The sequence below is a fragment of the Oreochromis aureus genome, linkage group 3, assembly GCF_013358895.1.
Source record: "Oreochromis aureus strain Israel breed Guangdong linkage group 3, ZZ_aureus, whole genome shotgun sequence".
NCBI classification, from domain to species: Eukaryota; Metazoa; Chordata; class Actinopteri; order Cichliformes; family Cichlidae; genus Oreochromis; species Oreochromis aureus.
In genome coordinates, this window is record NC_052944.1 from 96,513,122 (window position 1) to 96,540,038 (window position 26,917).

General features: G+C 42.3%; 2 protein-coding genes across 6 annotated transcripts in view; both read right to left on the minus strand.

Annotated features, from left to right (window-relative positions):
* LOC120438540 (butyrophilin-like protein 2) overlaps window positions 1–6,724 on the minus strand; it is a 32,056-nt gene extending 25,332 nt beyond the window's left edge. For all 5 annotated transcript variants that reach the window (XR_005611986.1, XM_039608918.1, XM_039608916.1 and 2 more), the window contains exons 1-2: window positions 6,530–6,724; window positions 520–867 (exon numbers count right to left, since the gene is read on the minus strand). Coding sequence is in view for 4 of the 5 variants with exons in the window: in XM_039608918.1 (XP_039464852.1) it covers window positions 520–867; window positions 6,530–6,566 (385 nt within the window). In the remaining variant the exon portion in view is untranslated. The remainder of the gene's footprint in view (window positions 1–519; window positions 868–6,529) is intronic.
* A 2,744-nt stretch (window positions 6,725–9,468) lies between these two features.
* Window positions 9,469–25,603, minus strand: LOC116334469 (voltage-gated potassium channel subunit beta-3-like). Its single transcript, XM_039608931.1, has 14 exons — window positions 25,028–25,603; window positions 20,270–20,313; window positions 20,146–20,183; window positions 19,281–19,360; window positions 18,815–18,859; window positions 17,524–17,568; window positions 16,471–16,514; window positions 14,371–14,457; window positions 13,756–13,841; window positions 13,368–13,488; window positions 12,152–12,246; window positions 11,905–12,025; window positions 11,735–11,823; window positions 9,469–10,326 (listed from the first exon to the last, which is right to left on the minus strand). The coding sequence occupies exons 1-14, from the start codon at window positions 25,237–25,239 to the stop codon at window positions 10,234–10,236; spliced, it is 1,200 nt and encodes a 399-aa protein (XP_039464865.1). The 5' UTR covers window positions 25,240–25,603; the 3' UTR covers window positions 9,469–10,233.
* Window positions 25,604–26,917: the final 1,314 nt, after the last annotated feature.

The following is a 26,917-nucleotide window of genomic DNA, read 5'->3' on the forward strand; positions in this document are numbered from 1 at the left end:
GTAAATCAAGAGCTTCGCTTTTACACTCGGCTCTCTTCACAACGACGGACTGGTACAGCGTCCGAATCACTGCAGCCATAGCACCAATCCGTCTGTCAGTCTCCATCTACCATGTACCCTCACTCATGAATGACACCCCAAGATGCTTAAACTCATCCACCTTGGAGGTCCTTGAACCAGAGTGGGAACTCCACTCTTTTCCGGCTGTCCATGAGGGTCCATGAGGACCATTGTGTCAGACTTGGAGGAGCCGATTCTCATTCTTGCTGCTTCACAGCTGTGAATTACTCCAGTGCGAGCTGACATGGATATATCCAAAGGCAATAGACCCCAACCTGAGAATTTGTTTTTCAGATTGGGACTAACTGGATTAAACTTTTAAGTGACCCAGCTATTTCTAGCATTAAAAACACCATTTTCTCACCAGTACCTACAATTTCAAATCCCCATTCAAATTCTTTTGTGAAGCCTATTGAAGTTCAGGTTTTACTGTGTATATATTCTGGTTTTGTTGCTGACCTTTGACCTGCAGCTGTATATCTGTCACTCTCAGTTCTTTTCTCCCACCAGTGATAGAGCAGGTGTATGTTCCACTGTCAGTCTTTGTTGGTTTTCTCAGAGTGAGACTGAAGTCTGAAGAGTCCAGAGCATCAGGTCTCATCGATGTGCGGCCGCTGTAACGCTGGTTTTGTTCTCTAAGATCATCTCTTCCTTCACGCTGTAGGTGAACAGATTTGGGTTGAAGATCACTGCGAGTCCACATCACTGTTGGGTCCTCAGGTATAAAACCTGAGAACTGACAGGGCAGCAGGACAGACATCTCGCCCTCATTCACCTCCACCACCACAGCCAGGGCATGCTGGGAAACTGAGGACACAGAAACAAAAACACAAATTAACTGCTTGCTGCAGTTTTGTCTCAGAGTCCATTTTTACCTACAGGATTTTGTAGTTAGCCAATCACAAAAAAGCTAAATATAATCAAAGACATTGACTTGCATCTGCTTAATTACTTGCAAACTGTACATGTTCATTTATTGATCTTTTCCAGCCATAGTTGAAAAAGTTAAAGTCTTGCACCTTTCTACTTGATCCCATCTCCAACAACTGTTCTAATTTGTATTTTATTGTTTGCAAAAATGAATTATTTTTGTTTTATTTATAAAATATTATGAACAGGTCGTCTGGCATTTTCCCATTTCTCTCAAATGTGCTGTAATCACACCACTACTCGAGAAATATAGCTATAGACACATTTATAATCTTTCACTCCAAAGCAAAATATTTTAAAATATTGTTTATAAACAAATGAATACTTTTAATCTCACAGTCTCTATGATGAGTAGCAGTAAGGGTTCAGAGCCAATCATAGCACAGAAACAACTCTTACTAAAGTCATCAATTCAATTCAATTTTATTTATATAGCACCAAATCACAACAAGTCACCTCAAGACACTTTATATAGTAAGGTAGACCCTACAATAATACATACAAAGAAAAAAAAAACAACAATCATATGACCCCCTATGAGCAAGCACTTTGGCGACAGTGGGAAGGAAAAACTCCCTTTTAACAGGAAGAAACCTCCAGCAGAACCAGGCTCAGGGAGGGGCGGGGCCATCTGCTGCGACCGGTTGGGGTGAGAGGAGGAAGACATCATATGGCTGCATTGGTGATTTGGATGTAAAGGACCAGTGTTGGGACTAACGCGTTATTAAGTAACGCGTTACAGTAACTACGTTATTATTGTGGTAACGAGCACGGTAACTAGTTATTATGCCAAAATCAGGAAAGCGTTACTCATTACTGGGATTTAGATAGGCTCGTTATTCATTACTTCGTGTGGCGGCTATCGCGGAGCTTCCACAGATTCAGTAACATTAGCAAGTGGTGGAGGCCAGCAGGTGGATGAGGGAAAGGGGAGGCAAGAGCAGAGACCCGAAGCGGCCGCCGGTCCGCGTGTCAGGTGAACTGAACTTCAGGTAAGAAGTTATGACCTGCAGTCTATCTGGGTCAGATATAAACCAAGTTTAGGTGGAGTTTATTTTCGTACTGCGTGCTAGCTAGCATGACGGAGTTTCTATACAGCTGTGTGGGTGCGATGTTACTGATGTTGAACTTTATTTTGTTCATAAGATTAATTATTAGAGTTGCCAACCGTCCCGTAAAAAACAGAATTGTCTCATATTCAGAGAAAATATTACGCGTTTCGTACTGAGGTGAAAAGGAACACAGTTTGTCCCGTAATTCAGCTACAATAAAAAAAGACAAAGCTGGAGTTATTCTGTGTCTTTGCTGCACAGCTGCCTCTTCTTCTCTCATTCTCTCCCCTCCCTCTCCTGTTGCTACTTCAATCACAAAACTGATCAATGATCAGCTGATCGGCTTTTCTGTCTTGTTTGTTTATCGCCCACTTTGCGCCAGAAAGAGGAAACCAGCGGATGTCGCGTTAAACAAGAGCAGCACGTTTAAGCTTGATCAGCTGTTGTTAGAATTTATTTAATATTAATTTCTAGTATCAGCTGATGTTTGCTGGAGCCACAGCTGTTAAGCTGCTGGTCATGATATTGGTTTGGATATGTGGTGAGAGGGAAACATGCAGATGAAACCAGGAGATGTTCTTACTGAATCATCAGAGCTGAACAGGTGATGGAGAAACAGGTTTACCTTTTAGGTGACATGAATGAGTTGAAGGGAAGTTATGAACTGTTTCTGAGAGACAAATAACACCAGGATCCTTTTCTAAGTAGCTGACAGCTGGTAACTGTGCAGGGGCGGGTCTAGCAAAGTGATGCCAGGGGGCCAGGTAGGGCATTAACAGGGAAAGGGGGGCACAAAGAAATACTTTTCATTCTTATTGTCATTTAAAATATCTAGCTTTTAAAAAAATAATTATCTGAGTCTTACAACAAACGATTGATAGATTGATACATATATACCATCAGAACAGTGTACATCACTGTCACAACAGTGTTTGTTTTCATTCAAAGGCTTTATGATTTTTCCTATAATGGCGGGCCGGTCTCTAGTCAAAATGCCCGGGTCGATTTTTGCAGCTCATCTGCAGTCTGGTGTTACCTACATCTTCCTATTCAGAAGGCAGAATTTCTGAGTTCTGAGTACAATCAAAAGCACCACGACTGCAGTTTTTGTGTTGGATGTAAAAGCGCACATGACGCTGTGACGTGAGGCTAGAATCATGGCGGCAGTCCACGATGGTCCAGGCGTGATTTCTCTCGTGGAAATGTGCACATTATTTTTTCCTTTCTGTTGGTAGGTGGCACAGTGCACTTGTGGCAAGTAAGCAAGCTAGAAGACTGACAATCTTGCTGGGTATCCAGTTACGGAAGCAACACATTAACAAGAGAAGTCTGAGTAAAACCAAAGTTACTTTCCCTAGTAACTAGTTACTTTTAAAGTAACGAGTAACTTGAAGTAACTGAGTTACTTTTGATGGAAGTAACTAGTCATGTAACTAAGTTACTAATTTAAAGTAACTTACCTAACACTGTAAAGGACACACCTGAAATGTGTGTGGAAGAGGGTATAAGGGGCAGTGTTGGGCAAGTTACTTTGAAAAAGTAATTAATTATAGTTACTAGTTACTTCTTCAAAAAAGAAAGTGAGTTAGCAACTGATTTACAAGATTCTTAAAGTAATTAATTACTAGGAAAGTAACTATTGCATTACTTTTTGCACTACAAAAATGTTTAACCCTCTGGGGTCCAGGGTATAATTGGCCATTTTTATCTACTTTTGATTTTCCCTCCACATTTTACCTTTAAAAACTATTTACTTTGCCATGTTTGATATCATTCTTTTCAGCACAACCTCACGTTTCTGAATTTACAGTTATGTTTTCATTTTGACATACTTTATTAACACAATTGATCTAAAATCAGACAAAAAAAAACAAACTCCGAGTAGAAATAGTTATGAGAAAAAGTTATAAGTTGTAAATTGTCAGTTTTCAAATCCTATGCACAAGTTTTGAAAACAAAGTGATTCGCAGCCATTTACCTTTTACTTTTTTATATCACCATTTCAAACTATTTACAGAACAATCAGCTGTTCTCCATTAAATAAGATGTCACACAAATGATTTGTGCCACTACAAAACATTATTTCTGTCCACTGTAAAGGAGAACATCACAGCCTGATACCTGCAGGTCTGACAGCAGGAGATGTATCCCTCCTCCTGTTTTCTACCTGGAGACACCGTTTATACTGTAATCTGCCTTTGATGGCTTTATGGCAGCACCTGTAACATTCAGCAGTTGCCTCATTGTTCTGACACACAAAACAAAACTATCCACTACACTACACACTAACTACATACTCCAAACACACTGCACGTCACAAATCAAAACCTGGGGTTGTTCTTATTTTCTTCAATCAGTGATGAATAGTAAGATGTTGTAGCTTTACGGAGGGCTTTCTTATAAAGCAGCAAACTATTTCTCCAGGCTAAATGATGATCCTCTAAATTTGTGACACGCCATTTCCTCTCCAGCTTACGAGTTATCTGCTTTAGGCTACGTGTTTGAGAATTATACCACGGAGTCAGGTACTTCGGATCTGAGCTGCAGTATCCAGAGTCATACGTAGTGAGGAGGTAAAATTATTAACAAGATAATCGACCTCTGTTGGACTAGCGTTCAGATAGCTGCTCTGCTGGTACAGGTATGTTGGTATGTTGGTACAGGGCATTGACGATGACAACAGTGGGTGGTTTATATTCTTAATCTTAGTTACAGCACTTTCAGAAAGACATCTACTGTGATGAAGTCTGGGTGGGTGGGTTTTTATGTCTTCCAGCTAGGGTTGGACAGGGTTACGCATCAGGCTTTCAAATGAATTAAAACTCTGTCTTAGTCTTTGGTTAATTAATAAGCTGAATTGGAAAATTTAATTTCCTTCAATGTCACCTGCTCTGGCCCCTGGAAGACACTTGACTATGGTTGCTAGCCAGTTGCCATGCTGCTAGCGATTTGGCTATGAGCTAAGCTAAGCTAGCAAAACCCTAAGGACATGAGTGAATACTGTGAAAATAATTACCAAGTGTGCTTTGGATGAAGCACATGAAGATGACACTATAAAATAAGAAGTTATTGAAAAGTTTTTCATTAAATTGGCTACACAGGGAAGCTACTCAAGAACACCACTGTGGGTTGTAACAGGAAGTGATACTCTAACACAGAAAGAGTGAACACCAAGTGCATCGATGACCTGACAATCAACAGTGACTCAGACACAGTTTCAGTTTTAGTTCTTGAACTCACTGCTGCATTTCACACTGTTGACCATGACATTCTTACTCAAAGGTTTTGTAATTTAGCTGGTTTGACAGGCCAGGTTCTAGACTGGTTTTCATTATATCTAAAGGTCAGGGGTTTATATGTTTCAGTTAGCAGTTTTAGATCTGCACAAATAACAATCCAATCAGGGTGTTCCTCAAGAGTCAATCCTCGGTTCGTTGGTGTTTCACCTTTTTTTGGTACTGTCATAATTAATTTTTTAATCATTAATGAGACCTGGTTATATAAATCAAAGCTCAATTTAAATTAATATTGTAACTTTGGTTAAAAAAATAAAATCTCAGACTCTGGTCTTACATAGTTTTCCTGACACCGTTATCTATGCACCACACTACATGCTGTTACAGATAATTGGGAAAACTCCGTGGGAAAATTGAACAGTAAACCTAGAGCATCTGTATCACTAGTAGCACTGCACTAATTCCCTGATCCCATGTTGTGACTGACAAATAACTACCAACATAATATCAATCAGTAGCTCCTCACTGTCTGACCCTAGGCCACCTTACTGGGAAAACAAGTAAAAATCATTTTAGCAGTGAGTCTGCACCACAGTACATGCTGTTACTTCTCTTCTTTTTTAAAGAAGAAGAAACAAATCAGAGAATTTGGACTCCTGATATAAATAACCCCAACATTTCCTACTGATGTCACAGATGCATCACAAAGCACAGCAGCTTTAATAAGTGTTAATATTTATTTAGACAGCATCTCTGCCATTGATCTCTCTGAGATAACTTCAATAACCATCTACAACCATCAAACCTCATTTACACCACTGACAGTACTGACAACACAAAAGATTTAACGAACAGTGAGAGGCCAATGATTCAGAGAATTATGATAACAAAAAACCCACAAACAGTCAAACCACCACACCAACTTTCACAATAATTCTTAATAATAATTATACCGGGGTTCTTGCACATTTAATACACACACACACACACAGCACCAAGTTTCCTTTGGTCACATATGAAATGTGAGTCAGAGCTTCAGCTACACAACAACACACACACAGCAGCTGATTGTAACATGAGCTCATCTGAAAGCCACCAAGAAGAATCCAGTGATTTGAAAGTTGCTGCTTTGGATTGTTAGTTTGATCTGAATCAGAATCCAGTGTTTGATGGAAATCTCCTCCTGCTGCACTTCAACACATTAAAGAGAGAGAGATGATGATGAGAGCAGAGAGAGGAAGGTGTACTTACCGTGCAGGAGGATCACAAACACCACAAACATCTTCATGTTCCTGTCAAACTCAGAGACTCTTTAAAAGCCCTTCAGGACATCAGCTCACAGCAGCTCTCACTTTCCTCTGCTGATCATCTACTGACACTCTCACACTGCTTCACAGACGGGACATGAGGCTGAATGCTACAGTCCCCACTGTGACCGTGTCACTGCTGCTGATCCACAGAGTTAAATCAAAGTCTGTGAGGAAAAGTGTGAGCAGACGGGTCAATAAGGTGTGTCACAGATCATTTACAGCCCGACTCGACCAAACTTCAGCAAAGCAGCAATAAAATGTGAACTTTGCTAAGAAATAAAACAAACTTGTTAATGTGTCATTTTGGTTCTTAAGTGACGAGTTTCAAGTTTCAGGTCGGTGTTACAGTCTGTATGTAGAGGGTAATAAAGACATAAAGGTTGATTCTATATAGTTCATAGATCAGTTATAGATATAGATCAGTGTTTATACTAGTATCCCGGTGACTTTTATGACATGTCACATACTCATGTGATGACCGAACTTTGACCTTCACACAGAAGCTCAAACTCTGATAAACTGAATGTGCAGCCGAGCAGGTCGGGACTTCCTGTAAGATCTTAGTTTTTACTCTCTGATGGTTTCACTTCAGCTTTTCAGCACATTTATTTAAAATCACAGTCAAAGCCTATAAAACACTCAGCACTTTAAACCAGCTGCAGGTTTTATGTGTTTCATTCATTTAATGTAATTAAATAAGTGAACAGCCTCACCCTGGACATCACGTTGTAAACTTGTCTTTAATTCCAGATCAGTTAATGTGATGCTGTTAATGAAACACTTTGAATCAAAGCTCAAAGTCACATGTTGGTCGTGCAGCTCCACACAGGATCTAAATAAGGGGTTTACTGAAGCATCGACGCAGATGCTGCTGTTTTACATGTAAAGCTTCACAAAGACAGAGGAAGAGGAGAAGAAGAAGAAGAGGCAGTCAGTGAATGTGACACAGACACATGAAGAAGTCAGACAGGTGGAGTAAAGCTCTGATCCTGGCAGAGGGTAAAATCAATGATTAACTTCTACAGTTCAGGACAGAAAGACTCTGGGCTTTGTTTCAAGAAATTTGCTGCCGTGTTAACGACAGAGACGTTTTTACAGGCTCCAGAATGGACTTCAGTCTTTTTTGGGTGTGACAGAAAGCACACATGCTAACACTGATATCTATATCCTGGTCCCGGTGACTTCAGAGTCAATAAAACTGACCCTGCAGCTTCTGTTTGCCCAGTGTCACTGAAGATGCTTCCACAGAACTCAGCTGTGGGTGATTCTGAGATCACACCTGCTCTCATGAGAAAGGACATAAGATTATATTTGAGATATTTTGTGTGGTCATGCAGAGAAGGAGGGTGGGCGGAGTGAGTGAGATGAGCCTTTGGGAGCTTCCCACTGATCACAGCTCACCTACAGTCTCACTCTCTCTTTGTTTGCAGCTCTTCTGTGACTTTAGCTCCACTTGGTGGTCCGAGGCAGACACTCTCATCCAGATTTAATAAACTTTATTGGTATTCTTAAACAGGAAAATGGAGGAAACTGTGATCCAGCTGGTCCTGTTGTCATGGTAACAGTCACACAGTTTCAGTCAGGTGATCAGTGGAGTCAAATTGAAAGGATTAACAGGATAATAATGTTTCTTTGTTGTGAGTGATCATAAACAAGTGATGATCTAACAAAGAGAGACGCTTCAATAATGAATCACAGTGTTTATTTTACACATTTCATATTTTTAACATAAATGTTGTGTATTTACTCACAGTATTTATTTCAAAGGGTCATTTTTATTCTTTTTTTTATTCTCATTAAAGAACAGCATAATTTGGATTTTTCTGATCAGAGTGAAACTGAAATAATAAACTGAGCTTGGGTCAAAAAGCTCCAGCAGAGTTGAATTATCCAGTGAAAATTAATACTGATTGTTTCAGTGTTTTAAAGATCAACTCTGATTATAAACTCTGGGTAATAAACACCAAGGATGAGCTTTATCATTGATTTTGTTTTTACATATTTACAGCAGTTTGTCTCGGTTACTGACTTTAACTCTGAGCCTGATCAGCAGGACATAAACACCTGGTTAAATCTTCTCGATCTTCTTCTCGAGCACCTCTGGATCATTTTCACCCCAGCTGATATGCTCAGATCTGTCTAGAACCCACGTCTGACCTCTGACCTCAGACTGACAGCAAACATCAACGTCTGCTTCAAACTGACTTGAATTTGTTGTGTCAGCTGATGGAGCTGATCTGTCCTCCTGCCAGCAAGCACTGATGGCTCTGCAACATGAGCTCTACTCCCAGCATCAGACGGGGAACCTTCAGTGACACAGGAAACAGTCTCCACCCTCCAGATTCAGCAGATTTACCTCCCTGCATCTTTATCCACGCCACATGAATGAAAACCAAGTTCCAGCAGCTCCACAGGACACTGAGGAACATGAAGGGACCTCCACTGAGAGATCCTCAAACATCAGCCACACTGAAGCCGGTGCACAGGTGGTGTTTCTGATTTTTACAGCCTGATTCACACAGCTTCACATCCACCTATCAGGAGAACTGAGTCCAAACACCTGTCAGGTACGTGGTTGAAGCTCACCTGTTGGTGTTTTGTTGACCTAAACTGTGATCATGTTGTAACCTCCACTGAGTCACATTAATCTTACTGTGTTCACTTTAATTGGGATGGAAAGTATACTCGTTTCCTTCAAGATGTTCCAGATGTGAGGAGGTCCTGAATCCTGAGAGGTCCCGTCCCCTCAGGTTGAGCACCACTGAGTTAAATGTCTTCTCTATCTAAACACACAGGAGGGAGCAGCAGCTACATTCATAAAATACAAATTTCCAATTTCACAGTAAATATACTCATAAATATATTTTCACTACAGAGGACTCAGGAGCAGGCTTTTATTTTGAAATACGAACAGTGCTTATTGAATATACGGAAGCCTGTGGAAGCCAAAAAACAAAGCCTAAAAGAAAAACTCTGGATTGAATAAAAATACTTTTATTGTATATATTTATATTCGAGTGAGAAGTTTGAAGCATGATTGTTTGTTCTTTATTCTAATTTTAAATTTGGTTTAGTTTAAATCTAGTTTATTTGTGCCATTATTTCATAAATTTCCTAATATCGTAAAACACAAGGATGTAATTCACAGCGAGGTTTAATATGTGATGATAAAAATTATAATAATATATAAAAATAAAGCTCTACATTCATGTGATGTTTGTGATTGTTTACAAAATAAAACCAAATTATTATTTTCTAACTGGAAAAAAGTTTGTGCTTCTGTTTGTACGGATACCCATTTTTATTGTTATACATATTTAATGTGTTTCACAGTTTCAGAAAATCTAGATTTTTATTTCTGCAGTTCCTCACAAAGATTGTTTACTTTCTTGTCATTAATGAACTTCCATAAATCCCTACATTATTAACTAAGAAACAAGCATATTTATATTTTAATGGTTTTACCTTCAAAATAAAAGTTTCCTTTGATACCAGCTTCAATTATTCTTGTTATTTTTCTCTGTTTTTAACTGTTTTCATGTCACAGTTTATCCATCAGAATATTTTACTGTATTAATGAAGATGTGAAGATTAATACAAGAATAAATATTTCGGATTATCTACAGTCTGAACTCTTCCTCATCTTCATCTTCTTGCCTCCTTCTTCACATTTCTTGGCTTGTTGCCCAGCAATGCGTCCATCTCGGCAATGAGGGGCGGAGTCAGCTGAGACAGCACCTGAGGGACAGAACAGGAAGTGGTTAGTGTCAACCAATCACAGGCCTCAGACTGGACCTCTGATTGGTTGTTTCCTGCTATCGTAGCATTTTTTGTCTTTAACAGCTGATTTTTTCATTTAAAATGTAAACTTTCTGTCATATTTCTGTCTTTGCTGTAGTTTTTGCTGTTTATTATTCTGAGTTTATTCAGAAACTGTAAACTTCAGTCAGCCATCTCATCATAATAAATATACATATATATACATATATATGTATATATATGTATATATAGGGAACATCTGAGGGAACTAAAGCAGATTCAGCCTCAGTCTGGAATGAACAAAGATATATATATATATATATATATATGTGTGCACGGTATGTACCACCGGCAGATAGAGGAGGTGGCTGATATCCAGAAATCCTACCAGTGGCTGGACAAAGCTGGACTGAAAGACAGCACAGAGGCACTAATCATGGCAGCACAAGAACAAGCTCTGAGTACAACATCCATAGAGGCTGGGGTCTATCACACCAGGCAAGACCCCAGGTGCAGGCTGTGTAAAGATGCCCCAGAGACAATCCAGCACATAACAGCAGGGTGCAAGATGCTAGCAGGCAAGGCATACATGGAGCGCCATAACCAAGTGGGCGGCATAGTGTACAGGAACATCTGTGCCGAGTATAACCTGGAAGTCCCAAGGTCAAAATGGGAGATGCCCCAAGGGTGATGGAGAATGACCGAGCTAAGATCCTGTGGGACTTCCAGATGCAGACGGACAAAATGGTGGTGGCTAACCAACCGGACATAGTGGTGGTAGACAAACAGAAGAAGACGGCCCGTAGTGATCGATGTAGCGGTTCGAATGACAGCAATATCAGGAAGAAGGAACACGAGAAGCTGGAGAAATACCAAGGGCTCAGAGAAGAGCTCGAGAGGATGTGGAGGGTGAAGGTAACGGTGGTCCCAGTGGTAATTGGAGCACTAGGTGCGGTGACTCCCAAGCTAGGCGAGTGGCTCCAGCAGATCCCGGGAACAACATCGGAGATCTCTGTCCAGAAGAGCGCAGTCCTGGGAACAGCCAAGATACTGCACAGGACCCTCAAGCTCCCAGGCCTCTGGTAGAGGACACAAGCTTGAAGGATAAACCGCCCGTGAGGGGCGCTGGGTGTTATATGTATATATATATATATATATATATATATATATATATATATATATATATATATATATATATATATATATATATATATATATATATATCTTTGTTCATTCCAGACTGAGGCTGAATCTGCTTTAGTTCCCTCAGATGTTCCCTCACTGCTCACGGATCTTGAAGATCTGGATTCCAGGAGCTGTAAAGTGTACGGACTGATGTGACTCGGGGTAAAAGGTCAAAGGTTAAGGTTCAGTGCCATGTTGTTACCCTGACAGAGCCGAGGTTCTCAAGCAGCTGTTCTGTGTTGGAGACGCCGAGCAGCACCGAGCTGACGCCTTCACTGCGGAGACACCAGGCTGGCAAACACACAGAGACATCAGGGGTTAATATCACACACACACACACACACACACACACGTGTGGTGCTGCAAGATTACCAATGGCCAGCTGAGCAGCCGTGCAGTTCAGCCTGTCAGCCAGCAGGTGGAGCTCTTTGATTTTGCTGAGCTGCTTCTTCCCCTCATCACTGCAGAGGCGCTCCTTCAGCCAAGCATAGCCCTGACACACACACACACACACACACACACACACACACACACACACACAAGTATTGATCAGCAGGGTAACAGATGGCCTCATTGTGCTGCTCCGAGCTCAGATTGATGGTGTTTGTGCTGCTCGTACCTTCATAGCGGCTCTGGAGCTCTCGGGGACGCCCTCGTTGTATTTGCCCGTCAGTAGGCCGCAAGCTAACGGGGACCAGGTCATGGCTCCGACACCTGACAGACACACGGACCTCATGTTGGAGCACTTTTGTTAAACTGGTCTAAATTTAGAGGCGGACCTGAACAGCTGCTGTCCCCACAGACCTCGGCTGGGTCTCAGCATCCAGTTAAAGACACAGCAACATTTCATCATCGCACCAGCCTGAGAGCTGTGACAGCTACTGACAGAACAACAGACACACAACCACTGATCACACAGCTGTACTCTGTCAAAGTGACCTGTGAGCAACAGTAAACATTCCCATACAACCCACAGCTCCCACTACAGTGTTTAACTCAGTTCAGCCTTCTACCTGGCTGATGAGATTAAAGAGATGAGATTAGCACTTGTGTTTCAGACCTGCACACTGCAGGACTGTGGTTAAAAAACAGAGCTGTGCTCATCAATCTGTTAGCTAAACTCATCCAAACTGTGTGTTTATCTCTAACCTCCAAAATCAGCTGAGTTTAAACGCAGAGAAACCTTCACTTCGTACACACAGAGAATAAATATGGAAAATCACATTCATGTGCTCATAAAGAAAGCGTGAACGTGAACTTTGACATTGAATGTGATGTTTCCTGATGTATTGTCCAGCAGCAGTGTAGCAGCTCTGTTATCTCCCGTAGCCCTGGTACTCCTCAGGGTTCAGCTGAGTCTCCATGAAGCCGTTAAAGCCGTCTCAGGATTTAGACGCAGCTGTCTGCTGTTCAGAGGGTTGATGGTTCAAGTCCAGCTCCCCCAGTCTGCTGAACCTCGGACTGCTCCTGGTTTACTTTAATGATGCAGGACGTGGTTTATAAGGCAGAGCAGAAGCGTCCTGTAACTGTGTTGTGTGTGATCATCACAGTTCTGTGTTCGGCTTTCTATAAGAAACCTCAGCACTGCTGCTGTCATCATAAATGTGACTGCAGTTATCTTCAGCTAAAGTTCTACATGTAACTTTCAAAAACACAGAAATTATGAGAAAAATCTGAAATCTGGTGACATTGAAACTTTTTGTTGAGCTTCTGAATTTTTTCATTTTCAGATTAACGGCACTCAGACACTGATGATAGGAAACATTTTAAAGACTGAGACAGTGTGTGTGTGTGTGTGTGTGTGTGTGTGTGTGTGTGTGTGTGTGTGTGTGTACCGATCTTGTGGTAGAGTTCGGGCAGGTGCAGCTCTACTTTGTCTCTCTGGAAGTAGTGATACTCAGCCTGCTCGCACACCGGGGGGATCAGGTTAAACTGCCGCGCGATGGAGTACGCCTCCTGGTGGACACACAGGTGAGACACACAGGTGAGACACACAGGTGAGACACACAGGTGAGACACACAGGTGAGACACACAGGTGAGACACACAGGTGTTCCATTAATGGATCTTTCGTGAGATAAAAGCTCATCCATAGCTATATTTATTTATTTTAATTGACAGCATCATGAACATAAAGCCTGAAAATGTCTAAGCTGTGTAATGAAAACAGCTCAGAGTAAAGCTGTGGAGGTCATGAAGGTCTCACAGCTGTGAGTTGTGTTACCATGATCTCCACCACGTTCCAGCGGGACGTCCCCCAGTACATGGCCATGCCCTGCTCAATGACGAAGGTCATGGCTCGAACGATCTCTGCAACAAACAGAAACCAGTGAGTCACAGCTGCTGAGCTCACCTGTGCTGACAGACACAGAGCTCCACAGGGGGCGCTCTGACGCCCGTCCAGAACAACAATAATGATAATAAGTTTTCATGTTCACGATGTTTAGATAGAATGCACTGAGACAGTAGATACAGTTCCATTTTATACTCGTCCTCTCAGACGTCTGAGACGTCCTCTCAAACTCGTTCTTTGAGAGGACGTCACGACACGACAAGCCGCTTTACGACATCCTCCATTTTTATTTCAGGCGTGAAGTGAGCAGAGAAGCGAGCTTTAAGAGAGCAGAGGTTTCACTGAAAGTTTCTCTTTTTACATTTTCATTAACTAAACTTGATGAACTGTAGTTTGCACTTTTTTCTTGTCCCCGTGTTTCTGAGAGACTAAAACGTTTCTAACTTCAGATTTACTGAAACTTTTCTCTGTCCGTTTTATTTTTGTCCCCATTTGAAGTTGTGTGTGCACGTGTGTGTTTGTGCACGTGTGTTTGTGCACGCTGACCCTCCATCGGCGCGTTCACGTCCGTCCTGTTGGCGAAAACGATGTCCACATAGTCCAGCTGTAACCTGGAGAGCGAGCCACGCAGACCTGCAACACACACACACACACACACACACACACACATACACAGATGGTCATTCCCAGCATGCCGACATAATTAAATCAAATAATAAAAGCAGTTTTATTTCCAGCCTGAAGGACACAAAGTGCAGCTGTCACTCAGCCCTGCAGCATCTGTGAGTTTGGCCCTCGCAGGCCTCCAAACAGCTCACAGTGAATCATTTTCTCTCCTGCAGACACTGAATTTTGTGTTTCTGATCAGCGCTGCACATGAAAGTGATCAGATGCTCTGGTGGTGTAAAAGCTGGAGGAGCGTGGGAAACATGGTGGGTGCCTCCTCCGCCTGCACCGTCAGCAGAGACACTGTGAGTGCGTGCATCTCTGACAGCTCCACGGCAACCTGAGTCTGCTCTTTCTGTTGTTCCTGCTGCTGTTTTTGTGGCGTGACGGCGGTTTTTGGAGTGTGAGCTGACGGCAGGAATTATCTCAGACGACCTTGTGAAGGACACTCGGAGGACTCGGAGGGTTTGAGTGACGCTCAGCAGCAGCGGAGCGAAGGCTCAACGTCCTGGATTACTGCTACTTTATTCAGACTTTAAAGATCAGCACAGGCAGATTCTGCTGCTGGCACATCTGTGAGAAGTGATTCTAACACAGCCAGTGTAGTCCAACATGAAGAACCGGACCCTTTGAAGGTCCAGCATTTTGTCTTTGGGGTCTACCCTGTGACGTCTAACCAATCAGGAGGTCTGTGGCATCAAAGAAAACCTCAAAGTGCTGCAGAAAGCAGACATATCAATCAGCTGTGGTGTTACATCATCACCAACGTGCCAGCTAAGCAGCGTTCTCGTTACTGTAACACTTAGAACGTTTGTGCGCTCAAAAATCCTCACAGTCCTGCAGAAAACAGACGAGCGGCACTTTCTGCTCAAACAGGAGCGATTGCGATGAAGCTGCTGTGTTCAGCTGCTCCCTTACTGATGGAGCGTCACCACAGACAGTCGCAGCACACGTGTGACTCACTCCTGATTTGTGTCCTCCTGGGATCAAACCTGCAATCCTCTGATTATGAGGTGAATGTTTAAACCGTGAAAACATGAAGCCTGTGAATACTTCTTTCACCACGGGCTCATGTATACCCGCTGTTTTACAGATGTAACATTTTAACAGAGGGGCCCCTGGAGAAAGCTCCACCTCCTTTCTGCAGCCACTGTAGCTCCGCCCACAAATGTACCAAATGTTGTGTGAAGGTTGAGGATGTTTGTGTCCTTTAGAAAACCTCCAGAGAACATTTGGACTTCCTGTTTTTACAGGACGAATCATAAAAACAGAGCTGCTGCTAGATTAGCCTGACACCTGGATCAGGCTTTAAATCAGCGACACGAGTGTAAACGGTGCGTTTACTGTCCTGCTGCTTCAGCAGATGAATAAATAACTGGAGGTTTCCACGAGGAGGCATCAGGCCGTGAGTGTCTGCGAGCAGCTGCTGCAGAGACGTTCATCAAAGATGAGAGTTTGTCAGCATCACGGCGACTTCCTGCCACGCTCTCAGGGGTAAATATAGCATTTAGCATTTTAGAGAGTGATTTAAGTGAACTGAGCTGTTAGCAGCTTTCAGCGGGACGGATGATTGACGCTGCTCAGTGTGTGTGTGTGTTACAGTGTGTGTGAATGTGTGTAACTCCTAATCCTGTCTCAGTGTGACTGAGCCTCTTAAAGCCTCGACGACCTCCAGCAGCTGACAGAGGACACTGACTGACCGCTGACAGTAATTAGTCTCTGACTTTTCACCACTCGTCCTCGCTCGGCCTCCTCACATGCAACTCTGAGCTGCAGAGTATCCGAGTAAATGTACTCGAGTACATTTACTCGAGTGTCAGTGCTCCTGCTGTTTTTCAGCAGCGCTGTGTTTGTGTGACAGACACTCCTCCACACCATTCAGAGCTGAGTATGAATGTGTTTGCAGAGCATTCTGGGTAATGTAGTAGAAGTGTGCAAAGGGTGTGGAGGATATTTACAATGTGTTTGAAGGTGATTTACCTTCAATGATGTGTTTCCGTGACAACCCTCGCTCCGTCTCTGCCCTGTAAACAAACAAACAAACAGTGATGTCACAGTGATGTCACAGTGATGACCTCACAGAAGAACCAGTTTCCTGAAACATTAAACACGCCACAGTCACGTGACCTTAACAGCACACTGAGCGTTCTGTAATCTCATTTAGCCGACACAGTTTCTGTGCACAGTGCAGAGACGACACTGTTACTGGAACTAATCTCTTCTTCTCTGTTCAGCTGCTCCTTTAGGGGGCGCCACAGCAGACCGTCTGCCTCCACCTCCTCCGACTTCAGCGTACACTGAGTACTTCATGCAGACGCATGTCCTCCATGAAGCTCTTCTTTGCCACAGCAGGTCTCACCTCCATCTTTAAATCGTTAATTCTTTCACTCTTGCTGCTACCTTCTGTCACACACCAGTGGATGGAGACGAGCTCCGACACTCGTCTCCACTTACTCCACCCTGTCCTGTCTCTCTTCTTCCCCTCTCTTGTGCACTGACCCCTGGTAGACTCCCCCACCTTCACTCCTCCTGTTCCTGCATGTTCACCCTCCGCCAGTCTCCCTCTCATTGACACACATGTATTCCTTGTGTGAATACCTCCACCTCTCCAGGCTCTTCTCCACCTGCTCCCTACTCTCCCACAGAGACTCCTGCCTGACCTCATCCATCAGTCTGTCCTCCACCACTAGAGAAAAGAGTTCAGAGCTGATTCCTGATATAATCCCGCCCCCGCCTTGACCTAAACCAATCATATAGCATGAAGTCCATTTTTCATATACAGTCTGTGGTCAGTGGTCATGAACAGTGAGCTAAATCTTTGTTTCCGGTGTCGTTGTAGTTTCAGCTGTTCCAGTTTTCAGTGTCTTTGTGCTAGGTAAAAATTATATTTCACTGATGGGCTATGGTGCAGAAACACCTGTCTGACACACACATTCACACAGCTTCAGTCTGATGTATCTGTATCTGCAGTCAGAGCTGATCTGAGAACAGTGCAGGCACTCATGATTATAGTAATATGGAAGCATTACTCACTGTCCGCCCCAGTAGATCTTAGTGGTCACCACATAACTGGACCTCCTGGTGGAGACACACACACACACATTATTTCAGTGGTATCGCCGTTGCACCGCCATCAGTCAGTGTGAGAGATGGAGCGTGGTTGGAGGGAGGGGAGGAAACGATGGAGATTAAAATGAGGTGGAGGAGACGGATGGAGGGAAAATCTGCTGAGTCACACATCAACACGTCTTCAAGACAAAACACACGTTATTACTCTGGGAGTTTGGTCCAACACACACACACACACACTGATGACACAGGCGTCTGATCAGTGTTTGTGTGTGTTAATGTGAGTCATGCTGAACTTTTGTGTTTACATTAACTAGACGCTGGTTTTTATGCTAACAAGGTTACTGTAGCAACTGCTCTGTGCTTCACTGTTTAATAAATTAGACCAATGTTATAAAATATCATATTTATGTCTTCTACTGTTTTTCAGTTATTTATGTTCCAGCCCTAAACTGCTTTCAGTATACTTTAAAAACATGTTATAAACAATATGACATCATTATATATATACTTCTCTCATTTTTGTTGTTAAAGATACTTTACTGTTACAAAAAGAATTTTAAATAATTAAAAAAAATCATCAACAACATTCAAATTTTTAAATAGAATAAAGATTAAAATTAAGCATAAGCTTAAAAAAATGGATCAAAAATCTCTAAAATTAGTATAGACTTAATAATTTTATGTTTAAAATTATTATTTTAAACATAAAATGTAACAAAGCACGCAAAAGGATAACACTCCGAGAATATCTTGAAATTACAAATTAAAAATTACAATTTAAATTTAAATTTAACATTAAAAAAATATTATTAAATTAAGATTTTTAATCATTCTTATTGTAAAAAATTATATTAATCACATTTTTAAAAATAATCAAGAAAATTGTAAAATGACACAAAAAATCTTAATAAATGTGAATACAGATTTATATCCCAGAAATGATGAAATTAGTTCATCATAAAATATGTGAAATATTTAAGAAAGATTAAAAACTTAAAAATAAGGAGAATAAACAGAAAATAAAGGATTAAAGCAGCAGTTTGATACTCTACATAAAGACAGATTTAGTTCTTTAGGTAAAATATTAATTAACCAGTTTTAAACCCAGAATCTCTCAAATCCATTGATTATTGATATAAAAGTAACTGGAATGATTTCAGAAACTGGTTGTATTTCCTGTTTACATCCTGTTTTAAGCTCTGGCTGGATAGCTGAGCATGTCTCACAGGCTAACACTGAGCAGCTGGTTTACCTCCATCCTTTCTTCTTCAGGATGTTTCCCAGAGTTGTCTCCGCCCTGGAACACAAACACAAACTCACACAATCAAAGATTTATATCCAGATTTAGGACAATTTTATAAATGTAAGACATTTAAACTTTAAAATTCTTTGTGATAACTCATCTTTTGTGTATAAGCTGAATCACTCCATCAAAGAAAATCTTATGAAAGAAGAACTTGGGGGGTTTATTATAAATAGAATCAGTGCTGTTCAGAGTGTACATGTATGTTTCGTGTCTCAGAGAGCAGAGACAGAGTGGGGTTTTTTGTTTTTTAACGTGCACTCTGCGGCGCCCCCAGGTGACCTCCTCTGTGTCCATGCTGCCGCCCTGCAGCAGTCTATACGTCCTTTCTTATGGACTAATTGAGGCTGCGGTGCAGCGAGGTGGACAGGAACCAGCTGAGATCAGACGAGCAGACAGACAGTCGGTACTGTACCTCCCCGAGGCGTAAACCTCCGCTGTGTCGAACAAATTCACTCCGCTGTCGTACGCCACCGTCATCACACTCTCTGCCATCTACACACACACACACACACACACACACACACACACACACACACACACACACACACACACACACACACACACACACAAACACACACACACACACACACGCATTAATGCAAGCACAGATCTCCAGAAGTGGTTATGTAATATGTGTTCATGCATTTAGCACACACACACATTCCTACATTACTAACAGTGGACTGTCTGTCTGCACTGACCAAGTGAGGACCTCATTTCTTTGGAAATATAACTGAAATCTATTTTTTAATGTAATTTCAAACTAAACTGAAACCTGACAAACAGCTTTTTGATTTTTCCTTCAAAACTTTCCAAGCAGGAACTTTGATTTCCTGTCTCTGGAGCCTCAGTCGCCTTCAGTGGAGCCAAAAATGGACATGAAAGGATGTGATGCAGTTGTTGAAGATGTTCTTATAAAAGTACAGCTGCTTTAACTATATTATTTTTAACATTTAAACATGCTGACATGACTCAAATATTCCCAAAATAATCACAGACGCTTCACCATTGAATAAATTAATTGTTGCATATAATACACCTCTGACAAGGTTTCATAATAGATATATGAAGAGTACAGCTGACCTTTAAATGACAGGAAAAAGGGTCAAACCTAGAAGAGCCACGTTAAAAGTATATACTGACTTCAAATAAATTCACTAGACATCCCTGTAGCTTGATTTTAAATGGCCCCTGTTGGTTTGTAGGTCCTCCATTGGTGAGTGGAAGTAGCCAGGTCCACATTTGTGTAGGTAAACAAACACACCAACACTTCGTACCTCGTCAGAGATCTGAGAGCCAAATGTCACCCATGTTCCTGTGAAGACAGAAAAAAGCAACACTGACTGTGTGTGCTGGATATATGGAAATGTGCTTACAGTGCGTGTCTGCTGCAGCTCTCACCCAGTCCTAAGCAGGACACTCTCAGCCCAGATTTCCCAAGATTCCTGCAAAACAACCAAATCAGCAGGTCCAGTGATGGATCATTACACCAGCAGGAAGTCAGACTAACCCTCCTGTTACATTAACAAATACATTCATTTATTTATGCATCATTTAAAGGCACAATTAGAACATCGTTCACAGACTGTAAATGCTGTTTTATAGATTTGTTTTTGAACTACATGGATCTGTTTTCCACACACATCCACATTATTGTAGTTTGTCTCCAGATTCATATTACACAGTCCTGATTCAGTTTTTGATAAATAAATGATGACAGGGTGTAATATGTCATGTGTTCATCTGAGGCTGTATTTAGGTCAGAGTGTTTTTATTATGTCCTGATACGTAAACCTTTAGAACTAAAAAGGTTTATTTCTTTTTTACTTCACTGCACTGATCAATGCTCATGGTTCCAGTTTGATTGATGGTTCGATCAAGTTTAGTGCTTATTTTTAATGGTTCGACAATCGATTTGTTCTTATTGCTGCTGCTGTTGTTCTTCATTGAGTTTCATATCCCGTGGACTCAAATTCCACTTTCTTGGTCTTCAGTTTGTTGCAGCGGTTCTTGTTCTGCTCTGCAGCCTCAATGAGCTCAACACAGAGACACTTGAACCAGAAATCCACCTTAGCAGGAACAAAGACTTCTATCATCACCGGTAAGACAGCGGAGCTGGGATGACCACAGGGTGAGTCTCTGAGGATCACCACAGCAGCGACCTCATGGGCCTGCTGGCAGGGAAACAGGAGATGGCTGGTGATTGCTTGTTAATATTCAAAATAAGCTCATGGAGACTCCTCAGTATTTTTTTTTTTTTTTTAAATCAGCCCATTTTACAAGCACTCTTTAAATGACCGTAACTCAGCATTTGTGCCAGAGATTTAAATGGTTTCAGAAAGAAGAGAAGACGAGCTTTACAGGTATATTTGATGTAGACCATGAAGCCTTCTGAAGGTACTGCCGTCTGAGTACAGGCAGAAAAATCAGCTCTGCCTACAGTTTACTGTGTGCGCTTCACTTTACCGTAACTCCTCATAACCACTATGGGCTAGAATAAGTTGAACTCCCAGTCAGATATGGAGTCTGGAAAGTCCCATCAACTCATATTTCCAACTAAGAAAGTCAGAACAGCTCCAAGTCTACCGTTACATACCTGTGACTCAGTAAATAAGCAGAGCACTGATCGGACTCTATGAATGTTCTGCACTGATGTTTTTTTAAGTGCCAAACAAATAAGTCTTATCATGTATTGCTGGTGATACCTAAAATGTCCAGTGTTTCCTCGCTCTGTCTGGAACACACTAACTCGGGTTTGACGTCATTCCCAAGTTCAAACATCCGTGCTCCGATGTATTTAAGTCCACCCTGTCTGTATGATCATTATTGGGTTAAATGGACTGCATCATTGTCCTGGACAGAGAAAGATGCTAGTTTCAGCTGGATACAGCTGGGAACAGTCAGGAACAGTTGGGAACAGCAGGTACGGCAGCAGGTAGCTCTGCATGTTTGATTAGGCAGTTTTATGCTGAATCCAACCCCAAAAAGGATTTGCGTCTTTTGAGATCTTTCACTTGCTGAGTACATCAGTAAATACCAACATTAGCTTTGTGTGGAGACAGTCAGCATCGTAGCTTTATCGATGATTTGATTGCGTTAAATCTAATTGATTTGTTGCTCTTGTCAGGCTGATACAGTGAAGGTTTGAGTCATTTTACTGCAAATATAAACCACACGCAGCATCAACAGCCTCCACGTGATTTCATTGGTCATCACCTTGTTAATGTGCTCAGTGGCAATAAAGCACACTGAGGTCATTCAGGGCCAGACTGAGGTCTGCAGCCAGGCTAACGAGGACTGCTGCCGCTGCAGTTAGGGAGCAACAGCAGGAAGATTTAAAGTCACTGTTGGAGTCAGCAGCAGTGCATGATGGGAGCTGTGGTCATCAGTCAGGATGGTTTAAAGCTTTATGTCGAAACCAATCAACTTATCGCACAGTGTGATTACAGCAGTGCCTTTAACTTAAGCAAACTCACTGTACATTCATCAAGATGAGTGTGAGGTCAGAGGTCACAGAGCTGAGGCTGATTAACGCCGTGCAGATGGTACAGAACATACATGAAGGAGGGAGCGCATGTTTCATGTCAGGACAAAAAATACCACAAACAGCAGCTTCAGACGGCGCTGCTAAAAATACCCCCAGCAGCAGCAGCTGACCAATCAGCTGTGTTTTTACTGACGTTTACAGTTTTCACACATCAAACACAGCCAGACACAAACATTCAAACATCAGCCGGCCGCTTTAGAAACCTCCACCTCCTCCACCTCCTCCTCCCCTCTGTTCAAGTCCAGCTCTGATGAAATGACCTTCAGCCTGAAAACCAGCGACACGCTTCAGTGATCGAACAGAAAGAGACTCAATTAAAGTCTGACACGTAAACTGACTCAAGTAATTCAAGTCTGCAATACTCATTCACATCCAAGACCGAGGCGCTTGTGTTCAAGATCAAACAAAGGCTCACATCCAAGTGGAATAAGTACAAATCCACGACATTTACCTCTAAGTCTGAGGCAAGAAAACAGCATTCACATACAAGTTACCAAGTCTTACACCAGCTCATTGAACAGGACCTGCTCATGTTGGCACAGAGGTTTCAACAATCGACATTCAAAGTCGAGTCTGAAATCATCAATGATGACTCAAATATGAGTCCAAGCTGAAAACATATTCATGTCAGTGTCCAAGTTAAAGTTAAGTCTAGGAACACGTCTGAGCTGAAAACATCCAAATTCACATTAAAGTTCAAGTTAAATCCAGCTGTTTTTAAAAACTGTACTTCACGTATTTCATTGAGTTATTTTACAGAAGTAAAGCCTAAAGCTAAGGATGCAATTCCAATCCAAGCAACGATAATTACAACCCAAGTCCTGATTAAAGTCAGCAGTTTAAAAAAAGCAGTCTGAGACTTAATTACTGGACAGAAGCTGTTTACAATGTGCACATCAGCTAGATTACATTAAAGTACAAGTCAGGTTGGATAGATAATAATGGATATATATATTAGAGTCCAAGTTTGTTCCACTATCGTCAAACAAGTCAGCAGACAGTAAGATTTTATGATGCAGTTCAAAGGCATTATTTCCAAGTCTGGGTCAAGTCTAAAATCAATTACAGTCAAGTGAATTGTGCATGTAGTCCAAGTCCACAACTAAAGCGTGATTTAGACTTCTGCAGGAAATCTATGCTGTAACTTATGATGTAAGTGGAAACCTCTTTTAACCCAGTGCTCTAACCTCACAATCATCCAGTCACTGCAGACTGCATCGAGTCTGCGTTTAGCCGCATTCTCGGGAGGGTCACGTCAGCTGACGTGGAAGAATATGGAATGGGGCTAAAAGGAGTTTACAGTTATGCTATGAGTTTTGTCGTTGATTTCCCGCAGACGCATAATTCAAGCTTGTTTCTAAAATAAAGTCATTTTTCATCTTAAGACAACAGGATTCATACCAGATCCAAGACACTGGTTTTAAAATGTAGTCCTAGCCCAAGACATGAAATCACGCAACACTGTCATCAATATTCCTTCACAGTCAGATGTCAATAACGTGCTTCATTGTAATAAAGTCTTACCACACTATTTCTGTGCCTTCGTGTGAGTTCCGGTCCGAGTTCGTCAGTCGTGTGCGGCTCTGGCTGTGACAGTCCAGGTCCTCAATAATCATGTTTAAGACAACTGGCAAGTCAAATGTGATTGATATTACATGTTTGATTGAGTCCAAATCATAGACGTTCATGCACACGTCTGAGACATTAAGGCCCAGGTTAGTGTCAGTAGAGTCCGAGTCACTTGTGCTTGAGTCAAAATCAAGTCACTGATGTACGTGAAGTCAGGATCAACAGGCAGAAAGACATGGAGATTCCAAGTCATCGGTTTTAGTACCTGAGACCAAGCTATCAATGCTATTATGACAATCGTAGTCAGCAATATTCATGTCAAATAAGCAAAACAAACATCCAAAGTTTCATGTCCAAATGCAAATCCCTGACAAAATCATTAGATGGGACACTTTTCTGTCAGTGAAAAAGTCGAGGTGTTAGAGATTTATGTTCACGTCCACTTTATTCTTGGTCAAGTACAAGCTCTGATCTTCATATCTGAGTCATAATCTGAAAGTCAGTGACAGTCATACAGACGTCTGAGGTACTCGTGAGTCTGTGCCCAGGTTGGTGGCGGCTCACTGCATGTGCTTCATGTTTATCTTGACTGATGTTAACACCTGAGTCCAGGTGGTCACAGAATTCATCAATATTCAATCAGGATCAATTCTCGGTCATCAATATCTGAGAGACGAGCCGCTTACAGTCGCACACTCGTATCAATATCTGAGTTCAGACCATTAATATTTAACCCGACTAATCAGTATTCAGACTGCATCCATGTTACCTGATCGGCGCTACCAAACACATCAATCAGCAATATAGAATCAATACCAGGGACGGGGCAGATCAATATCTCTGATCAGTTTGGTGTACTACCTCATTGTTGTTGGTCCTGACAGAACGACCCCGGGTACAAACACACACACACACACACACACACACACACACACACACACACACACACACACACACACACGTGTATGAAACATGAACCTGAGTCACGCTCTGCACCTGTCGGGTCACATGACCACCTCTTTGTGTCACTCTCACTGCCTCACCTGTACTTCATGTTGCTATAACGCCCGAGGGCCTCCTTCATGTGGGCGTGCCCTAGCAGGGTGCTCCGCTCCAAAGGCTCGGCCTTGACCTTTACCTGGCAGATGGGGGCGCTGCTGGTGTTCGCCGCTGCCCTTCGCTCCTTCAGCTGGTGCTCGCTGGCCCCTCCGCCGCCCCCACCTCCTCCCATGTTACATGCTATGGACACCTGCATCCCGATCACCGCGGTAACAAACCTTATAATTATACAAAGAGTTCTAAAGTCTCAAAGCATGATGAGGAGACCGCCGCTGCCGCCAAGGATGCCAGTCGCTATGGTTACGATGGAAAGAATTCATGAGTGGGATGTCAAGTTTGAGTCCGCCTGCTGCGTTTGAGCCAATCAGCCAATCAGAGAGATGCAAACAACTTTCCTTCAGTGTGTCCGTCTGTCGGACTCCACCGTCCCACAGCAGGAGCTCCGAGGAGGAGCACAAGCAGGACGAGGAGGTGATGAGGATGAAGTCCCAACAAAGGAGGAAGGAGAAGAAACAGAGACGAGGGAACGCAACGCAGAGACGAATGCAGGAAGAAGTGAGCGTCCGTCCGTCCTCTGGACTGTACCGCTGAGCGGGAGAGGGGGAGAGAGGGAGCCCCTCCCCCGCCTGTCATTATTCAGAGCTGGTTGGCTGCACACTGGGTGAGCGAGCATTCAACAAAGAGAGAGAGAAGCAGAGCGAGGGCTGTCACTGTGCAGAGAGCACTGTGATAATTGTTACTGTCAGACAGCATCATGGGAAACATGCTGTTAATGTTAGCGAGCTGGAAGCAGCTGAAGGATCTCACCTACAGCCCCAGCACACCTGAGCCTCCTTCATCTGCATCACATTTAATGAGAAACATGCAGATTAATGCTTGCAAGAGGCAATCACGGCCTGCAAAGAAAAAGAATTAAAAATATCTCCTCATACAGCAGCTATTAAACCCCGGAGACCGATTACTGAACAGCAGATACAGGCACAAGCAGGAAAAAGCAAAAAGACCACCAGGAAAACAACAAAAATGACAGAAAAAACAAACAATAATGGAACAAATATGACAAAAAACAACTACAACAGAAACAAGAAGGAGAAAAACATGAAAAGGGAACCAAAAATGATGCAAGAAATGAAGAAAAACAACAACGACAACATAACCCCCCCCCCAGCAAAAACAACCTTTAAAAAGAAAAACAACAGCAAAAAAAATGAAAAACTCATAGAGGGGACTAAAAAGCCAAATAATTCTAAAAACTACAACAAAAAAATTATATAAATGCCTCAAAGACACAAACAGTTATATGGAGGGGACTTTTCCAACTACACATGACCTGAAAGGGACATAAAGCTAACACAAGACAACCTGGGAGAAACAAAAATGCTCAAACGGGGGAAAACTACCACAAATACAAAAAGTAACCACAAAAGAGAAAAGATGGACAAACAAGAAATGTTTCGGATTTTCAGTGAAATTACAAGTCCATAAAAAAAACTACAAACGTCATGGCTGCTTGTTTGTGCTGTCACTGACAACAAAACAGCGCCACCTGTGGTCACAGGAGGAACTACAGGACAAACATCCTGAAGCTGGGAGGACTGAAATCAAACTGAGAGAAGAAGAAGAAGAAAACAGATGAACCCTTCTCCGATCTCTGACTGAAAGTTGATTTTTTGACATTGTTTTAGTTTCTCAGGATGTTCCCTGCACATGATGAGATGATCAAGACCCTCCTCCACTCCTCCTCCTCTATCGGAGGAGGAGGAGTGGAGCCCTCTATCGGGCTGCAGTAGTGCATTAGATGTGAGTGCAGACTCGGCAGGACGCCCGAGGCCAAAGGTTTGGTGTCACTAATGTGGATTACAAGAGTAGCTGCA